The 20433-nt window shown below is 38.7% G+C and overlaps 2 protein-coding genes across 2 annotated transcripts; both read left to right on the top strand.

Annotated features, from left to right (window-relative positions):
• Positions 1–10760: 10760 nt before the first annotated feature.
• Positions 10761–12180, top strand: LOC104232566 (caffeoyl-CoA O-methyltransferase 1). Its single transcript, XM_009785805.2, has 5 exons — positions 10761–10908; positions 11018–11097; positions 11209–11353; positions 11432–11563; positions 11656–12180. Exons 1-5 carry the CDS (start codon positions 10840–10842, stop codon positions 11947–11949), a joined length of 720 nt encoding a protein of 239 aa, XP_009784107.1. The 5' UTR covers positions 10761–10839; the 3' UTR covers positions 11950–12180.
• Positions 12181–17066: 4886 nt separating this feature from the next.
• LOC104232565 (caffeoyl-CoA O-methyltransferase 4) lies at positions 17067–18493 on the top strand. The gene is made up of 5 exons (XM_070167461.1): positions 17067–17231; positions 17373–17452; positions 17564–17708; positions 17787–17918; positions 18011–18493. The coding sequence occupies exons 1-5, from the start codon at positions 17154–17156 to the stop codon at positions 18302–18304; spliced, it is 729 nt and encodes a 242-aa protein (XP_070023562.1). The 5' UTR covers positions 17067–17153; the 3' UTR covers positions 18305–18493.
• Positions 18494–20433: the final 1940 nt, after the last annotated feature.

Raw genomic sequence — 20433 nt, 5'->3', positions numbered from 1 at the left:
ATAACCAACACTGCATCGAACTTCCTCTAAGTCCGTGGGAGTCCAACAACAAAGTCCATAGTGACCCGCTCCCACTTCCACTCAGGAATCTCAATCTTCTGGAACAACCCACTGGGCCTCTGATGCTCGTACTTAACCTGCTGATAATTCAAACACCGAGCCACATGTGCAACGATATCCTTCTTCATTCTTCTCCACCAATAATGTGGCCGCAAATCCTGATACATCTTAGCAGTTCCCGGATGAATAAAGTACCGGGAACTATGGGCCTCCTCTAAAATCAACTCTCGAAGCCCATCCACATTAGGCACACAAACTCGACCCTGTAACCTCAAAACTCCATCATCTCCTAAGGTAACCTGCTTGGCACCTCCGCGCTGCATCGTGTCTCTAAGGACACAAATGGGGATCATCATACTGTCGATCTCGGATATGCTCCAATAAAGAAGAACGAGTGATTGTGCAAGCCAACACACGACTGGGCTCAAAAACATCCAACCTTATGAACTGATTGGTCAAAGCCTGAACATTCAAAGCAAGCGGTCTCTCACCGACCGGAATATAAGCAAGACTGCGCATACTGGCTAACTTCATACTCAAAGCATCGGCCACCACATTGGCCTTTCCCGGATGATATAAGATGGTGATATCATAGTCCTTCAACAACTCCAACCACCTTCTCTGCCTCAAATTCAACTCTTTTTGCTAGAACAAATACTGAAGACTCTTGTGATCCGTGAACACCTCACATGCCACGCCATACAGATAATGCCTCCAAATCTTCAACGCGTGAACAATGGCTGCCAACTCCAAATCATGAACCAGATAGTTCTTCTTATGAATCTTCAATTGCCGTGAAGCATAGGAAATGACTTTTCCATCCTGCATCAACATCGCACCAAGTCCAATACGAGATGCACCACAATAAACTGTATAAGGCCTTGAACCTGTGGGCAAAACCAACACCGGTGTCGTAGTCAAAGCTATCTTGAGCTTCTGAAAGCTCGCCTCACACTCATCCAACCATCTAAACTGGGCACCCTTCTAGGTCAACCTGGTTATCGGGGCTGCGATAGATGAAAACCCCTCCACAAACCGATGATAGTAGCCTGCCAATCCCAAGAAACTCCGAATCTCTGTAGTTAATGTTGGTCTAGGCCACTTATTGACTGCCTCAATCTTCTTTGGATCAACCTGAATACCCTCTGCTGATACAACATGACCCAGGAATGCAATTGAACTCAACCAGAACTCACAGTTAGAAAACTTAGCATACAACTGACTATCCCTCAAGGTATGAAGAACCACTCTAAGATGCCACTCGTGCTCCTCCCGGTTGTAGGAATATATTAAAATATCATCAATGAAGACTATCACGAACGAATCCAATAAGGCCTGAACACACAGTTCATCAAATCCATAAAAGTTGCTGGGGCATTTGTCAACCCGAATGACATCACCAAGAACTCATAATGCCCGTACAGAGTGTGGAAAGCTGTCTTAGGGACATCCGATGCCCTAATCCTCAACTAATGGTAGCTAGATCTCAAGTCAATCTTCGAAAATACCTTGGCACCCTGAAGCTGATCAAACAAATCATCAATCCTCGGTAATAGATACTTATTCTTGATTGTAACCTTGTTCAACTGCCGGTAATCAATACACATTCTCATCGATTTGTCCTTCTTCTTAACAAACAACACCGGCGCACCCCAAGGCGAAACACTCGGCCAAATGAAACCCTTCTCAAGCAAGTCTTACAACTGCTCCTTCAACTCTTTCAACTCAGGCGGGGCCATACGATACGGCAGGATAGAAATGGGTTGAATGCCCGGAGCCAAATCAATGCAAAAGTCAATATCCCTGTCGGGTGGCATACCCGACAGATCTGAAGGGAATACCTCAGGAAACTCACTAACAATGGGCATAGAATCAATAGATGGAACCTCAATACTAGAATCACGAACATAGGCCAAACACCTGTTCTCGACCATACGTTGAGCCTTCATATACGAGATAACACTGCGGGTAGAATGACCAGGAGTCCATCTCCACTTTAATCGAGGTAAACCTAGTAAGGCTAAGGTCACAGTCTTGGCATGACAGTCCAAGATAGCGTGGTAAGGTGATAACCAGTCAATCCCCAATAAGACGTCAAAATCAACCATGTCCAGAAGAAGCAAATCTACACGAGTCTCAAAACCTCCAATCACAACTATACATGAACGATGGACTCGATCTACCACAATAAAATCACCCACCGGTGTAGACACATAAATAGGGGCATTCAAAGAATTACTAGGCATGACCAGATACGGTACAAAATAAGATGACACATATGAGTATGTAGACCCTAGATCAAATAACACTAAAGCATCTCTATCACAAACCAGAACAGTACCTGTGATAATTGCATTGGAAGCCTTAGCCTCGGGCCTGACTAGAAGAGCATAACATCGGGGCTGGGCCTTACCACCCTGAACTGCATCCCTAGGACAGCCTGCTGCTGGCTGGCCTCCACCTCTAGCAGCCTGAGCTCCACCTTTAATACCTCTACCTCCACCTCTAGCGCCTCTACCCCCATCTCTAGCTGGCTGGGTGGGCTATGGAACACTAGGTGCCTGAACTATGGCACGAGAACCTTGATGCTGAGAGCTACTCCATGCTCGAAGGCAAAACCTGACAATGTGACCCATATCACCACAAGTGTAATAAGCCCTCGGCTGCTGAGACTGCTGACCTTGACAACCTGAATGACCACCCCGAAAACTCTGAAGTGGCGGTGCACTGATAGGAGCTGGTGGTGCATTATAGGACTGCTGATCAGAATACTGCATCTAAGGACCACAGCCACCTGAAGCACCGTGAGAAACCTGAAGTGCTGACTGGAAAGGCCTAGGAGGATGGCCCCTACCATACGAATCTCTGCCTCTGGACGAGGTACCACTGAATCGGCCTGAATGATGAGGCCTCTTGTCAGACCCCTGACCACCTCCCTACGACAGAACCATCTCCACTCTCCTAGCCACATTGGCCGCCTCCTCGAAGGAAATCTCACTCCTTGTCTCCTAGCCATCTGAAGACGAATCGCCTGAATAAGTCCCTCAATGAACCTCATCACCCTCTCTCTCTCTCGGTGGGAAGTATGATAAGAGCATGACGAGCCAAGTCAATGAATCTCATACTGGGTAACAGTCATAGAACCCTGCTGGAGATGCTCAAACTGCCTACGATAGATATCTCTCTGAGTAATAGGGAGAAACTTCTCCAGAAATAGCTGAGTAAACTGCTCCCAGGTCAAGGCTGGTGATCTGGCTGGTCTCGCCAAGCAATAATCTCTCCACCAAGTCTTGGCAGATCCAGACAAGCAAAAAGTAGCAAAATCGACCCCATTGGTATCAACTATCCCCATGTTACTGAGAACCTCTTGACAGCTGTCTAGATAATCCTAGGGGTCCTCAGAAGATGCATGCTGAAAGTAGTAGTGAAGAGCTTGGTGAACCTGTCCAACCTCCACAAAGCATCGGCAAACATAGTTGCTCCATCACCGGTCTGAGCTACCACACCTGGCTGAACTTCTCTGATCACGCCTAACTATGCCTTATAAAAAGAACCCTGCGGACGTTGCAAATATAACCTGAGTATTCTGCCCAAAGTCGAATCCACAGAGAGTTAACCTATCAATCACTATCTTTAGACCCACTAAACTCTTGAGAACCAATTTCTCCAAACGTTTGAATCACAGTTGATGGTGTCTTCAATAATTAAAATTGCAAGTAAATAAACAACTGTAAACTAAGGATGTTAAGGTTGTAAACAATAATGAGAAAATGCTAAGGTAACGACTTCCCCTATTGATGGAATCTCTTCTGTTTATGCTTCATACAAATTGACCAACACCTTTCTATCAATCATAAATGCTCATCTTACCGTAAATCTCTCCCGAGTAATCACAGTAATATACTCAATGCACTCTCCCAAGATACACTAGCTAGCTCTAATTAACACGGTTCATTTTAGATTGCACTCAAGGCTTCCTTATCCCTAATCCCGCCTTTAAACCCGCAGTTATAGATCCCTCTTATACTTTAGGAGTGGTGTTGTTCAACAATAACCGAAATATGCACTCTCTCCCGAGTTATACACACTAAATAGGCACAGCTAATTGAGGATCCTGTCAATTAACTACAACATGCACAAAGTTGAACAAATAAAGATTGAGACTAGCAATTTGTATTCACATAAACAAGAAGTTCATCCCCCAATAGGTTCCATCAAAACTTTAGACAAAGGATTTAGCTACTCATAACTATGGGTAAATAAGCTAAAATAATATTCATCATAAAACTTGCAAGAAAAATCAAAGAAAAGAAGAAACATGTTTTGGGTGATCTCTCACAATTGTTTTTTCCTTGCCAAAATACTCTCCAAATCAATACATATCTCTCTTGGGCGAAGTCTAATGTTTAAAATAGGGTTTTGGGCTAACAATCCCGTATTTTGTACTTTAGTTCTTGAAGTTATCCGCCTCCGCCGCGGTTCTGCTGTGGTTGCGGTCAAACTGCAGCCAAACATGCTCTCTGATTCTCACTTTGTCTGCAGCCATCTTCTACCGCAGTTCTACCGCGGTCGCGGTAGAACCGCGGTAGTCCTCTTTCAGTTCTGACTTGAGCTGTTTCGCGTGGTTTACTTGACGGAATTTTACGATCGGCCTCTTTTTCTCCATATTTGATCCCAAAAGTACTCCATAGCCTTCTCTGGTCATATATAACCTGCAAACCATGAAAAACACTAATAAGAGCATTTTGTTATCACTTTTATCATCCAAACTATACAAGAAGGTGGTTATTTAGGGCCTATTTATAGTTAAATTCACCTATTATCATGCTCCAACTGGCTGAACTGCTGGAGTATGGAACTGGGGAGCTACCTGCTCCGGAGTGCGAGCAGCAGGAGTCTGGTTTCCTCCTCCAGCCTGAGAGACGGCTGGTGCTACAGGAAGCAAGTATGCCCGGGTGACACTCTCCATAAGGCCCACTAGACGGACCAGAGCATCCTGGAGTACTAGGGTAGAAATTTTCTGGGCCGGAACCTCATCATCAAAGTCAACCTGAGGCTCCGCCGCTGGTGTCGTTGCTCTGGGTTGAGCTCTGCCCCTACCTCGGCTTCTAGCACGGCTTCGCCCTCGCCCTCTGCCCCTCGTGGGAGCTGCTGCTGGGGGCTCGGGCTGTTGTTCAGTGGATGAGGAAGCGCGTGTTCGCGCCATCTACGAAAGAACAGAGTAGAAATTCAATTAGCATTGAGAAACCAAACCGCACGACAGGAAGAATTAATGTGAAGTTTTTCCTAACTCTGTAGCCTCTAGGGGATAAATACAGACGTCTTTGTACCGATCCCTCAGACTCTACTAAGCATGTCTGTGAACTATGAGACCCATGTAACCTAGAGCTTTGATACCAACTTGTCACGACCCGGATTTTCCACCCTCGGGAGTCATGATGGCTCCTACTAATGTGAGCTAGGCAAGCCAATTATTGATCAAACTACCATTTTACCCATTTTATACTCTTTAGCCTTTGTAATATAATAACGTGTAAACATCGGGGAAAAAAATAATTTAGAAGAAAGCAATAAAAATATCTGAACATGTCACTATTACAATTGATTAAGCCTTAACCACCCAGAACTAGCGTCACAGTGTCACAGACGGTCTAAGATATATTACATACAAAGTCTAAAATAAAAGATACATTGTTGCTGAATTTAAGGAAATGAAATAGGAATAAAAGGGATAGAGGGAGACGCCAGGGCCTGCGGACACCTGCAGGTCTACCTTGGATCTCCTTGGACTGAAGGTAGCCTCCAAAATATGGTCCAAAAGCTGCTCCGGAATTTGTATATAGTGCAGAGTGTAGTATCAGAACAACCGACCCCATATGCTGGTAAGTGCCTAGCCTAACCTCGGCAAAGTAGTAACGACGCTAGGACCAGACTACCAAATAAACATGTGCAATTCAACTATATACACCGGAAAAGAAGAACAGTAATAAATAGTCAAATATGGGAGGGGTAGCATGCTGCGGGGGAGATATAAATTCCGAATAGAAAGGCAACAAGTAAATGAAAGAAACAATAAAACTCGAATATCAACAAAGAACCAGAAATCAATAAATGCACGGCATCACCCTTCGTGTTTTTATTCTCGTCCTCACCAAAGCAATCATATAATGAAAATGTGCACGGCATCACCCTTCGTGCTTTTACTCTCTTTCCTCACCATATAATCAATATAATTGGCACGGAATGGTACGTCATGCGGCACGGCGGCACGGCATCACCCTTCATTTTTTACACTCTTTCCTCACAAATCATACACGGCATTACCCTTCATGCTTTACACTCTTTCCTCACAAAAATAATACACGGTATCACACTTCGTGTTTTAACTCTCTTACTCACCCAAACAACAATCACAAACAATAGGGCAAGGAAATAAATAAAATTGCAACAAGAATCCCGGCAAGGGAACAATAATTCAACAATAAGTCCCGGCATGGGACAACATCAAACAATCCAATATCCCGGCAAAGGAGTCAATATAGTGATTCTTTTCTCTTTTTCACTTTTACTTCACAACTCACTTTACAACTTGAGCCAATGCTCCAAGGGTTCAATTACCACTTATACTTTCACAATTCGTTATACAACTTGAGTCAACGCTCCTCAATGTTCATAGGTCACAATTCCTTCCACAAACTTGGCACAACAAATAGAAATCTTCGCCAAGGAATGAATAATACAACAAAGTCATGATAATCACGATATAAGACTTATGAGCATGCTTGACACCAACGTATAGATACTCGTCACTATGCTTATACGTCGTACTCGACAAATACCACATAACAAATAGGATTCGACTCTTAATCCCTCAAGCTAAGGTTAGACCAAACACTTACCTCGATGTCACGAACACAATTCACGTCTCAATTATTGCTTTACCTCTTGATTCCACCACTAATTCACTCGTATCTAGCCACAAGTTACTTAATTACATCAATAAACGCTAAATAAACCGACTCCAATGCATGAAAATAAGTTTTCCAAAGTTTTACCCAAAAAGTCAAAAATTGCCCCCGGGCCCACGTGGTCGAAACCCGAGGTTCGAAGCAAAACCCGATTACCCATTCCCTCACGAACCCAAGTATATAATTTATTTTAAAATCGGACCTCAAATTGAGGTCCAAATCTCCAATTTTGAAAAAACCTAGGTTCTACCCAATTTCCTCCATGAAAATCATTGATTTTGAATTGAAATCATGTTAAAAGATGGTAATGATTGAAGGAAACGAGTTAAAATTAACTTACAATCGATTTGGAAGAAGAGTTGTTCGTGAAAAAATCGCCCTAGGGAGTTGGTGTTTTGAAATGATGTGAAAAATGGTTGATTTTCGGCTAAGTATAAAAGTTGCAGGTCGCAGGTATTGGAAATGCGAACAGGGGTTCGCAATTGCGAACCCCGACCTCTGCTAAGTTGGGAAATGCGAAGGGGCTCTCGCAATTGCGAGATGGGAAATGCGAACCAAAGATCGCATTTGCGATAACAGGCCCAAGGGGGCATATCGCATTTGCAAAGGGAGTCTCGCATTTGCGAGATGGAGCTGGCCTGGGCTTCTTTCGCAATTGCGACAAGGCCCTTGCATTTGCGATATCGCATTTGCGAGCCAGCAGGCCTGCTATGCACAACTGAAAATCTGCAATTTCCTCAAATCTAAAATCCACCCCGTGGCCTATCCAAAACTCACCTGAGCCCTCGGGGCTCCAAACTAAACATGTACACCAATCCAAAAACATCATACGGACTCGCTCGTGCATTAAAATCACTAAAATAACATCAACAACTATGAATTTAGCATCAAAATCATGAAATTTCCTTATGAACTTCAATTTCCAATTTTTCTCAAAAATGATCTGATTCACGTCGTTTCAAGTCCGTTTCTTACCAAATCTTACAGACTTATCTTAATTCACATATAAGACCTGTCCCGGGCGTCAGAACCAAAATACGGGCCCGATACCATCAAGTTCTAATCATAATTCGTTTCCAAATTTCATAATTAATTTCAAAAAACAATTTCTTTCGAAAATTCATTTCTCGGGCTTAGGACCTCGGAATTTGATTCCAGGCATACGCCCAAGTCCCATATTTTCCTACGGACCCTCTTGGACTGTCAAATCACGGGTCCGGGTCCGTTTACCAAAATGTTGACCGAAGTCAACTTAATTCATTTTATAGTCAAAATTTATCATTTTTCAGAGATTTCCACAAAATGGCTTTCCGGCTATGCCCCCAGACTACGCACGCAAATTGGGGTGATACTAAAAGAGATTTTTAAAGCCTCGGAACGCAGAAATTCGTTTTAAAAATAAGTGATGACCTTTTGGGTCATCACAATTATCGACTAATCATTAGCTTACTAGGAACCGAAAAACCAAACCAAACCAACAACAACCAAACCGATGGTTTGTATATAATTTAGTTTGGTTTTGGTTTTAAAATTTTAAAAACCCATTAAATTGGTTTGGTTTTGGTTTTAAAATTTTAAAAACCCATTAAATTGGTTTGGTTTTGGTTTTAATCAAAAACCGGCCAAACCGAACCGTGAACACTCCTAGTAAGGAGTAAAAAACAAAATAGAAGAAATTAAAGGTAAAGGAAATAGAAAGAAAAGAGAGAAAGTAGATAAGTTATTCGTGAAAATTAAAGATAATTTTAGTAAATTTTTGCACATAAATTAATGCTCTGCATTAAAAGTACAAAGTACTAGGTTCAAATTTACCCTGTATTATAATGCTGTATAAGCCCCTTCTAGCTCTTTAGAACCGATCAAATTACACTAAACATATAAATTCATGGGTAAAATACAAAATTAGCCGGTCGATCGAAACTAATTGTACTTACTAGCCAAAAAATAAATAAAATTTGTATATTATATGTATATAGAATACATATATACAATAAATATATATTTTATCGGCTATTATTTTTTAGAGCGGCTAAAAATATATGTTTCTATATATTCATTATATATAGTTTCTCATTGTCAATTTGCTTAAGTAGTTCAACTTTCACATTCTTATTTGGATCTTTCATATTAGAAGAATGTATAAATAGAAAAAAGATATAGTTTGGTAGAATATCTTTATGTAGAATATTGAGAATTGTTAAGGACAAGAAAGAGACGTAAGCACCAAAATATGTATTCAGAAATAATGAATGGTGTATTTTTTCTGTCTATAGGGGTAGTATATCGATATTGCATCAGACGCGTTGACTGACAAATAAATCATGTAAACTATAAACTCAAGATGGTTAGTAAGAGGCCTTCAAAAGAAAAGGAAAAAAGATGGTTAGTCAGAGTGAGGAAAAAGACATGAATTTCCCCAATTAATTACTAACATATAACGCGTAACGTAGATTCAGTTACTAGTTCACAAGGTCTAACTGGTTTTTGTTAGTATTATCCTTCAATAGTTCAATGATGTCAAGTACTCCATTAGTTCTATTTTATATGTGACCTTTTGGTCAAGTTTATAAAAAATGATATATTTTCATATTAATTCAAAAACTTTAATTACATCTTAACATTTTTATTTGGCTCTCAATGACATGCCGTTCTTAGAATTAACATGACATATTGAATATTACTGATATTAACATTAATTTGGGTATATTATAGGAGTATAAGTTTAGCTCATGTATTTATTTTTTATTTTTTCCCATCAAATTAAACTACTTTTATTTTTCATTACATCCAGTGATACATACTGTACAGGTAGGTTTTAACAACAAAAAAAAAGGTTTAAATTAAAAGCAACAGCAATAGGTTATGCGCACAAATGAAATTTGAAAGCCATTGGACAGAAGCATTTGGAGTTGATTTTTTGAAGATAAAGAATCTTGAAGTAAAACATTTAGAAAGGATTCATGAAGCTGCATGTTGTCTCCCAATCTTTTTTCGAGTCATAAAAAGTAGTTTCTCAGAATCCACCCACACCACCAACCCACTTTTTTTTTTCTTTAATGGGATGACCAGGAAAAAAAAAAAAAAAAATGAAAGGAGAGAGATAGTGACTTTATCCACTTATGAAGTTTCCTCGGTTGCTATACCATGAGAACGGGAGTCAAGAGTGGCAACGTTGGTCTACCCACCAACTCTGCAGAATCTTTGGTAAGTCATTTTTTGAAACTGTTTTTCTGAAGAAAACTTTTTCGGTATTTAGTTGTTGGGTGAAACACATTTTTGGAGACGAATCTACGTATTAAAATGATATTAAATTGGAATGTTATACAAAAAATTTGAATACTATTAAAGGTTGAACATAATGTAAGTATTGGCTGAAGAAGTGATCGATATGTAGTTAAATGTTTAAAAAGTTATGAAATAAAATAACTTTTGCTAGTTATTACTCCTGTTTACTCAGTTAAGACTAATCCTCTTCAAACAAATTAAGAATTCTCTTGATTCTGAATTCGTCAAAGGAAGGCCTAGAGCTGGTGGTGGATATTATTAGGTAATGCATTTAATCATTAAGTCAAAAAAGGAGTTGCTCATTTGGCTGTATTGTCCCACAAATTTTTTTATAAGAGAAAGGACATTTCACCAACTTCCTATCATTTTCAGCCAACCAAACCCTCCACTCTTTTTTATGCCTCTCTCGTTTTTCCTATATATATAAATAAGCCATTTTCATTTCTCCAAAAGCAGGTTGCTTACTTAAGACCTATATCCACTTCAAAACAAGATAAAATATCCACGTAAAACCAAAGAACTAGTAATGGCAACCAATGGAAGACATCAAGAAGTTGGACACAAGAGTCTTTTGCAAAGTGATGCCCTTTATCAGGTATTACCACTTTTTTCTATCCATATATTGTCATACAATAAATTGATTATATTCCCCTTTTATTAACGTATTAGGTTTTAATCAATTTTTTGTTTTTTTCTTTCAACAGTACATTCTTGAAACAAGTGTGTACCCAAGAGAGCCTGAGCCCATGAAAGAGCTAAGAGAGATCACCGCAAAACACCCCTGGTAACTTTCTCCTACTTTACTTTTAACTTTAGTTCGTTCATGCAAATTGAATACTCAATTGTGGTAATTTTCTAGCTGGAAATATAAAAATCATTCATTTGAATAAAACAGGAACCTCATGACCACCTCTGCCGATGAAGGGCAATTCTTGAGCATGCTTATCAAACTCATTAATGCCAAGAACACAATGGAGATTGGTGTTTTTACTGGTTACTCTCTGCTTGCTACTGCCATGGCTCTTCCCGATGATGGCAAGGTAATTAATTGCTCCTACTCTTGCAGATGATAAATGAACTCATAAATTTGTAGTACTAATTTGGTAAAATATCTTCAGATTCTAGCTATGGATATTAACCGGGAAAACTACGAGATTGGTCTTCCAGTGATTGAAAAGGCTGGACTAGCTCACAAAATTGAATTCAAAGAAGGCCCTGCACTTCCCGTTCTTGATCAAATGATTGAAAATGTAAGTACCTAAATACTCAATAGTAAATAACTTGAAAGCTTGTCTATGATATATAGTTAAACTTAATGTTTGTTTATCAATTTTTGTAACAGGGAAAATACCATGGATCATATGATTTCATATTTGTAGACGCTGACAAAGACAACTACTTGAATTATCACAAGAGATTAATCGACTTGGTCAAAATTGGTGGACTAATTGGGTATGATAACACCCTATGGAATGGATCAGTGGTTGCACCACCTGATGCACCTCTTAGGAAATACGTTAGGTATTATAGAGATTTCGTATTGGAACTCAACAAGGCTTTGGCTGCTGATTCAAGAATCGAAATTTGCCAGCTACCTGTTGGTGACGGCATCACCCTTTGCCGCCGCATTAGTTAAATAAACACAACTATCGTCTATTTGTGGCAACCAAGAATGGAAGGCACGCCACAGGGCTAGCTCATGTCAATGGAGGATTTATTATTTCTGGAATTCCCCTGTTCTGAATCATTCGTTATTCAACCTTTTTTTTAATTCTCTTTTCTAGTGAAGGTTGCATTGTCTATGTTACCTACTGTTTATGTCATATTGTATTTTAACATAAAAAAAGAAAAAACTCAAGTTCAAAGATCCAATGTCCAAAATGTCACAGGTCAGTGGAGCTAGTGGGAATTCTGTTACGTCATACCCATGATCAAACACGTGCGAAATGCAGTTTCGACTTTCGAACCAAAAGAAAAGGTTTGAAAGTTTGAACAAGTAAAAGTCGTTCATCCCCAAAAACTAATACTACTAGTATTGACTAGCTACATGCATCTCTCGATGGCTACCAAACACCAAGCTAAACAATATGCCTCGTACTCATTTGATGCATTGGTGCTGATGTTAGGGCAATATTTGGTGATTGGTACTTTGATCACGCCCGCTCACCCAACTCTAGTCCTAAAAAGATAAACGGTTGCTGCAAATATAATTCGGTCTAAAAGTCCGGAGCCGAATTCCACAGAGAACTAAGACTTAGCTATATGTGTTTAATATCACTAAAAAGACAAGTTTGAACAATTTTCTAAATTATAAAGATTGAGATTTATATTTCTAACTAATTAACTAGCAAATACTAGAAAACGGTAAAATTATCAACTAAGAGACAAAGGGTTGGAGGCTAAATTAAGGAGATCTAGAGTTATGATTTCCCCAATTGTCGGAATCCTTCTAGCTATGTTCCCTACAATTTTGCCAATGTATTCTCTACTGATCGTGAGCACTTTAGGTGTCGTAATTCTCTCTCGAGCAACTACAACAATTTACTAGACATATTCTCTCGAACTACGCTAGTTGGCTTAATCTAACCGCTCATTATGACCACGTCAAGGCTTTGTTATTTCTAAACCTGCCTTTAAACCCGCTGTATTGATTTCTCACATACGTTAGGAGTGACGTTGTTCAACAACCACCTAAATATGTATCCTTTCTCAAGCAACACATAATAAATAGGCACAGTCAATCGATGGCCATTCAATCAACTGAATAAACACGTAGCTGAACAAATAGATAAATTCAAAGGCTAAATTATATTAAAACCTAACAAGAATTCATCCTACAAAATGTTCTATCAAAACTCTAGATAACAAATTAGCTATTCATAATAGTATGTAAAACTACAATACTAAAAGTCATAACCAATAATAAAAATAGGAAGAAGGAAGTGAAAAACTCGTAGAAGAATTCTCCGCATTACTCGTAGTGTGTTCTTGCCTCCTTAGGTCGAATCTCCGGTCTTCTTGGCCTCCTTAGGTCTAAATTATGTCAAAAGTATGTTAAAGGTTCTCCAAATGCCGTTTTTCCATGTATATATACCAAGTAGGGTTGTGCCCAAACAATTACACCTTCTCTTATGCGAAAAAGAACATTTTTCCCGGACAGGACGTCCGCGGCCGCAGATTGGACCGCGGACCTGACCGTTGATTTTGGCCATGTTCTGTCCGCGGCCGCGGATCTGACCGCAGAGCACTTGTCATGCAATTTTCATCCTGTTCTGTTTAAAATTTGGAAAAACATAAGACATGAAAGTTGTAGCTCTTTGAGTTATCTTTCTAACTATATATTGTGGAGCCCAAATGGAGTTCTGAGCGAAAAGTTATGTGCATTTTACTAGACATTGCACAATATGCCTACTAAATTCTTCGTTTCGTTGCTCTATCATCCGTTGATCCCCAAATACGATCTCGGCTTAATTCCTTGGGCTTTTACTCAGACTTCAAAACTCCAAATCACTTGAATTCATTCTATATCATCTACATAGCTCGGAATCACTCCTACAAGGCATAAAACACACAATTAATGCAAAACACTAGTGATTAAAGCGCAAACTCAACTAAAGTGTAGTAAATTAGAGTGTAATAATCGACTAAAATACGTAATTATAGCCTATCATCATACTTCCAAACCCAGAAAAAGCAGCATCTTCCAAACCTAAAAACATTGGATCAAAATAATTTCTAAAGGGGACTATTGTTCTATTTTTGGGCCACTGCACTAAAATCAACCAAATTCTCAAGGGAGATTTGCACGAATAGGATCATATCACGCTGCTAATCCATGTTTAAGTAAGTATTGCAAGAGTAAATTGGCTGGGCATAATTTTAAGCAAGTTATACCCCGCCAAGCGGCATACTTATGAAAAATTATGATGCTTGGCCTTATATTTATATTAAATTTAAAGACCAATCCTCAAAGTATACTGTTTTTGAAAAATATTGGATTCTAAAATTTTGGCCAGGGTGGGGAGGAGTAGCCTAGTGTTAGACCCTTGACAAAGCTGATCGGCAAGCGGCGCGGCAGTGGCGAGGATTTTGGCATGATAGCCTTGCCATTGGCCTTTGTGCGGGGGGAAATCAATATGCAAGACAATGCGGGTATTGTCAATGGCAACAAACTGTTGCTAAGGCAAGTGTGACGGACTACACTTCTATTTGAGGCTAAGGTGTAACGGACTACACCAAAGCAAGAGTGGGCTGCGTACAAGCAAAGGCCAAGACCTTGACGGAACTAGGCGGGCTGGATGGGAGCTTGACAAGGCAAAATGGGAAAGACCTCGGCGCTAAAGTGAGGCAGCTTAGTGCCAAGGCAGTGGCATTGGTAATGTGATGTTGCCATGACTTAGGTGAGCGGGCTGGCACCTAAGTAAATTGTGGGCAAATGACTTGGCAAAGGGAAGGGCATCAAGGCTTGGTGACTTGATGCTAAAATCAGCATTGGCAACGGGCAGACTTGATCAAGTAGGGGCGACTTGACAAGAACAAGTTCGTGGCGATGGCAAGGAAATTTATAGCACAACGCAGCTGGATACAATGGCGTTGGAACTTAGCACAATGCAGCTGGATATAATGGCATTGGGCCGGTCCAAGACTAGACACGAAATTGGGCAGCAGCTGGCCAAGAAAATGCGCACATGTTGTGCACATGATGCAGTAGGGCGGTTACAACTACCCATGTCCAGGAGTTGCTGATTATATGGCTGAGTGTTTGCACGTTTTTGGAGCATGTTCTATCATGTTCCACACGTTTTTGATCATGGGGATCATGTCCTATTAGTTGGGGATGTCAACTGAATATAGGAGAGAGTTTTGGGCTGACTATACTATATATATGTGTGCTAGCAGCCATAAAAACGGGCTAAGCACCTAGGGAGGGAAATTAGCAAAGATATAGGTAAAGGGTTGGCTATATCAAGGCTTGAGCATGGCAAAATATGTGCCATTGCCTTGCCAAACGAGTGGGCAGCACGAGATGCCTTAGGCAGGGGCTTTTATAGGGCAGATTCGTGCAAGTGTCAGTTATTTTTGTGAGTTGGTGTCTGCCAAGGGTGACAGCACCTTGCTAAACTCGAAAATTTCCTTTGTAATTGTTTTATTATAAAAAGGTTGGGAAAGGGTTCCCGTAAATCTGTGTTGCCTTCGTTTATTTTCGTTGTCTTAAATTTATTCTAAGTGTCAAACCTCTAAAGCGAAAGAAAATCGGGCAAGGCTGAGGTCAAGTGGGGACTTGACTGCCGCACAGCGGGTAGTGTTTTCGGCGGACAGAAAACGCCCATGTGACACCTAGCTACTTGAGATAGTGGGCTTCAGAGTTACCCACTCAGTCACCCAAAGATCGGTAGCGATCTTCTCCGGCCAGCCTTGGCTGAAACCGTAGGTCGGAATTTTGTAGATTGTGAAGCACCTGCACCATGCCACCTTCCGAACATTAAAATTCAAGTTTAGAGTTGAGTCATGCAAATGAAATTCTGGTGTTCTAATACGGAAATCTCTACAACAAAAATCTATATGCCTAAATTGGACGAGTTTATGTTGTTTCATCCCAATTACATCTGACAGACTCGCGTTGTTGGAGAAAAAAAATACACCATTAAGCAAATTAATTTTGGCAATGTGATACAGTAGTTGTTTTCAACAGATCTTTTCCAACTACTTGGGTTTGACATCGTTAGATAGTGGCAGAAAACTACCAACATCAAACCATTAATCTATTAAATTAATTTGATATGACACTTTCTTCTTTTCAGTCAATTTTAAAAAGTACGAACGTATTTTTATATTTAAAACTCTTCAATTTCAAATTTTTTAATGACATGGTATATTTAAGACCACAAATTATAAATATATTCCAAAAAATATCTTTGTTTATAAAATTTCATGCCTAATTAAACACCGCTATATAAATAAAATAGAGGTGTAACATTTTGTTATTTGCGCATTCATGATTTCTAAGAACCATTTCATTTAACACTCATTATCTCAAATTATTTGTTTTGTATCACTATATATAAGAGCAAAGTTGACCGGTGTAAGAATAAGATTACTCGTAGAAATTCGTTCTCTACAAATAATACTTAAGTTCTGAGGAATTTAGAGAAATACGACATATAAGTTTGAATTTCTCAGTTGCAATATATATATATATATATAAATAATTATTAGCAACCTTTAATAAATGTTTTTTACAAAATATTCTTTAGTACTCAAACAAACGCCAACAAACTTAAGAAAAAGTAAAATAATTACATGCCTCTCGCCCATTATTTGTTAACATAAAAGTACCAGTTTTAAGTCTAACAAACTTGGAAAAAAGTAAAATAACGCTTTTAAAAGAAAATATCTGCAATGCGTTGTCCACTTAACGTGGGTCTCTTCAAATAAAGAATAAGTACTACTTTTCTTTCTGAATCCGTCAAGGAAAGTAGGCCATAAGTTATATACTGAAATTTGAAACTAGGAAAGTACGAGCCGGAGGTGGGTATTTGTTAGGTAATGCGTTCGAAGTCAAAATTGGAGTTGGTCGTTTGTCTGTATTGTCCCATATATGACTTATGAGCAAGAACGAACCTCACCAACTTTTTTTAACCCCCCCCCCCCCCCCCCAAAAAAAAAAAAAAAAAAAACCACCAACCCCTCCACTCTTTATCATGCATGCCTCGCTTGTTTTTCTACTCCTATAAATTAAGCCATTTTCACTTCTCCAAAAGTAGGTTGCTAACTTAGACTTATCTACTTTCAAAGATAGTTAATATATCCACTTCAACAACAACGAAAGAACAAGCAGCAATGGCAACCGATGGAGAAAATGGAAGACATCAAGAAGTTGGACACAAGAGTCTTTTGCAAAGTGATGCCCTTTATCAGGTAATTAATTACATGCAAATTATTAAACCATATATATACCACTTTTTATCCATATTGTCATACAAGAAATTAATTTCCTTTTGTGCAAAACTTTTATGGAAAAGTTGATTTTAATCAATTTTTTGTTTTTTATTTCAACAGTACATTCTTGAAACAAGCGTGTACCCAAGAGAGCCTGAGCCCATGAAAGAGCTAAGAGAAATCACCGCAAAACACCCCTGGTAACTTTCTCCTACTTTACTTTTAACTTTAGTTCGTTCATGCAAATTGAATACTCAATTGTGGTAATTTTCTAGCTGGAAATATAAAAATCATTCATTTGAATAAAACAGGAACCTCATGACCACCTCTGCCGATGAAGGGCAATTCTTGAGCATGCTTATCAAACTCATTAATGCCAAGAACACAATGGAGATTGGTGTTTTTACTGGTTACTCTCTGCTTGCTACTGCCATGGCTCTTCCCGATGATGGCAAGGTAATTAATTGCTCCTACTCTTGCAGATGATAAATGAACTCATAAATTTGTAGTACTAATTTGGTAAAATATCTTCAGATTCTAGCTATGGATATTAACCGGGAAAACTACGAGATTGGTCTTCCAGTGATTGAAAAGGCTGGACTAGCTCACAAAATTGAATTCAAAGAAGGCCCTGCACTTCCCGTTCTTGATCAAATGATTGAAAATGTAAGTACCTAAATACTCAATAGTAAATAACTTGAAAGCTTGTCTATGATATATAGTTAAACTTAATGTTTGTTTATCAATTTTTGTAACAGGGAAAATACCATGGATCATATGATTTCATATTTGTAGACGCTGACAAAGACAACTACTTGAATTATCACAAGAGATTAATCGACTTGGTCAAAATTGGTGGACTAATTGGGTATGATAACACCCTATGGAATGGATCAGTGGTTGCACCACCTGATGCACCTCTTAGGAAATACGTTAGGTATTATAGGGATTTCGTATTGGAACTCAACAAGGCATTGGCTGCTGATTCTAGAATTGAAATTTGTCAGCTTCCCGTTGGTGATGGCATCACCCTCTGCCGCCGCATCAGTTAAATTTACAGGCAATGGAGGATTTATTACTTTTGCAATTTTCCTGTTTCGAATCATTCGTTATTTTACCTTTTATTTCTAATTTTCTCGCTTCTTGTAAAGGTTGCATTGTTGATGTTACCTACTGCTTATTTTTTCAACAATATATTTTTATGGAGTAAATAACAAAAAAGTCCAAGTTCAAAGATCAAAGGTCCATAATGTCATATGGTCAGTTGGGCTAGTTGGGAATCTGTTACGTCAAACAGATGACTAACTCGTGCAAAATAGAGTTTCGGAAAAAAGTAAAGGTTTGAACAAGTAAAAGTGGTCATTCACCTAAGAAGAAACCGAAGCAGCTAAGATTGGAAAAGATTAATAAAAAAGGTAAGCAAGACTTTTGATTCGCGACTACGACCTATTCATATGAATTATGAAATAGGAGAATAAAATGAACTATTAACTAGTTAAATGCATCTCTACCCAAGCTATACAAAATGCCTCATACTGATCTGATGAATTGATGCAGACTGTAGCGCGATTATTGGGTGATTGAAACCTCCATAAAGCAAAACATGTGGATCAATTTGTAATGCTTTAGTAATATCAATAAACTGTACTTTCACCCCTCCCCCCCCCCCCCAAAAAAAAAGGATCAATATTACTATCTAAATGGGACTATTGTTCTATTTTTGGCCAATGACCTAAAATGAAATCAACCTAATTCACAATATCGTAAAAATATAGCCCGTTTTTCGGACTGGTCATTCAAAAATAGTCAGTGTTTGTAAAGTCATTGAAAAATAACAACTATTTTGCTGCAACACGAAAAGTTCCGGCATAATATACTGGAGATCGGTACACCTGTGTATGAACTTCCAGCATATTATGCTGGAACTCCAACACGCGGAAAGTTCCAGCATAATATACTTGAGATTGGAGCACCTGTGTATGAACTTCCAGCATATTATGTTGGATCAGTATATTATACTGGAACTCCAGTATATTATACTGGAACTCCAGTATATTATACTAGAATTCCAGTATATTATGCTGGAGTATTTTCCGGATTTTGAACAGTGTTTTCGTTATCTTTATATGAAAAATGGCTAAATTTCGATTACTTTTGAACTGTGGCTATTTTTGAATGACCACTTATAAATCTGGCTATTTTTTAATTTCTCCCCACAATTTCAGATTAGCCAGGCTGGGGAGGAATAGGACTGGTATTGAGCTTCACTTGGGGGCATTTGCATCTATACCTGCTTTTTGGGTCACGTTTTAACTTGTACTCGCTTAGCAAAAAAATTGTAAGTGTACCCACTTTTTGCATAACTTCAGCATACAGGCCTGAAGTAGCAAAGGCAATCACGCAAACTTCAGCATTCTAGTAGACGGGCCTGAAGTAACAAAAATTGCTTAACCAAGTGTGCTGAAGTTTTTGTTTGTAATTGTTGAACTTAAGCATAGTAGCTGAAGTTTTGTTCTCTATTTGCTAAAGTTTTTGTTTGTAATTGCTGAACTTAAGCATAGTAGCTGAAGTTTTGTTCTCTATTTGCTGAAATTTTTGTTTGTAATTGCTGAACTTAAGCATAGTAGCTAAAGTTTTATTCTCTATTTGCTGAAGTTTTTGTTTGTAATTGTTGAACTTAAGCATTCTAGTAGCTGAAGTTTTGTTCTCTATTTCTTGAACTTCAGCATGTTTTAGCTGAAGTTTTGTCTATATTTGCTGAACTTCAGCATGTTTTATGCTATCATGTAATTGATTTTTTGTACAGATAATAAGTTTATCATAAGTAGAATTAGTAACTTAAAAAACTAGATAAATGATTTAGCACAACAGCTTAACATGCATTGATAATACACAAACCTGAATCCAAAAAAAATAATAGAATGTGAATTAACATACATGTACGTACTTACTTTAGAAAGTTATTTATCATTTATTTTTAAATAATCTGATAAACATACTTATGTCAGTCATCCCGAAGGAGGAAGAGAATGAGGAGGAAAAATGGGGCTGAAGTTGTTTAAAAAGTAGGTACAAGTTAAAAAATTTTAAAAAAATATGTATATGTTAAATGGGGGCGACTAAATAGGACGCCCCGTGCAATTTTTACTTTCACTTGGTTGGAAATTGGAACTAAGACTTG

The sequence above is a fragment of the Nicotiana sylvestris genome, chromosome 2, assembly GCF_000393655.2.
Source record: "Nicotiana sylvestris chromosome 2, ASM39365v2, whole genome shotgun sequence".
NCBI lineage: Eukaryota > Viridiplantae > Streptophyta > Magnoliopsida > Solanales > Solanaceae > Nicotiana > Nicotiana sylvestris.
This window is presented reverse-complemented; position numbering and strand designations above follow the sequence as displayed.

Excerpts from the sequence above, each read along its gene's own strand:
- LOC104232566 (XM_009785805.2), top strand. The coding sequence starts at position 10,840 with ATGGCAACCAATGGAAGACATCAAGAAGTTGGACACAAGAGTCTTTTG. Across the intron at positions 10,909-11,017 it reads AAAGTGATGCCCTTTATCAG|TACATTCTTGAAACAAGTGT; the intron begins GTATTACCACTT and ends TTCTTTCAACAG. Across the intron at positions 11,354-11,431 it reads CTCTTCCCGATGATGGCAAG|ATTCTAGCTATGGATATTAA; the intron begins GTAATTAATTGC and ends AAATATCTTCAG.
- LOC104232565 (XM_070167461.1), top strand. The coding sequence starts at position 17,154 with ATGGCAACCGATGGAGAAAATGGAAGACATCAAGAAGTTGGACACAAG. Across the intron at positions 17,453-17,563 it reads ATCACCGCAAAACACCCCTG|GAACCTCATGACCACCTCTG; the intron begins GTAACTTTCTCC and ends TGAATAAAACAG. Across the intron at positions 17,919-18,010 it reads TTGATCAAATGATTGAAAAT|GGAAAATACCATGGATCATA; the intron begins GTAAGTACCTAA and ends TTTTTGTAACAG.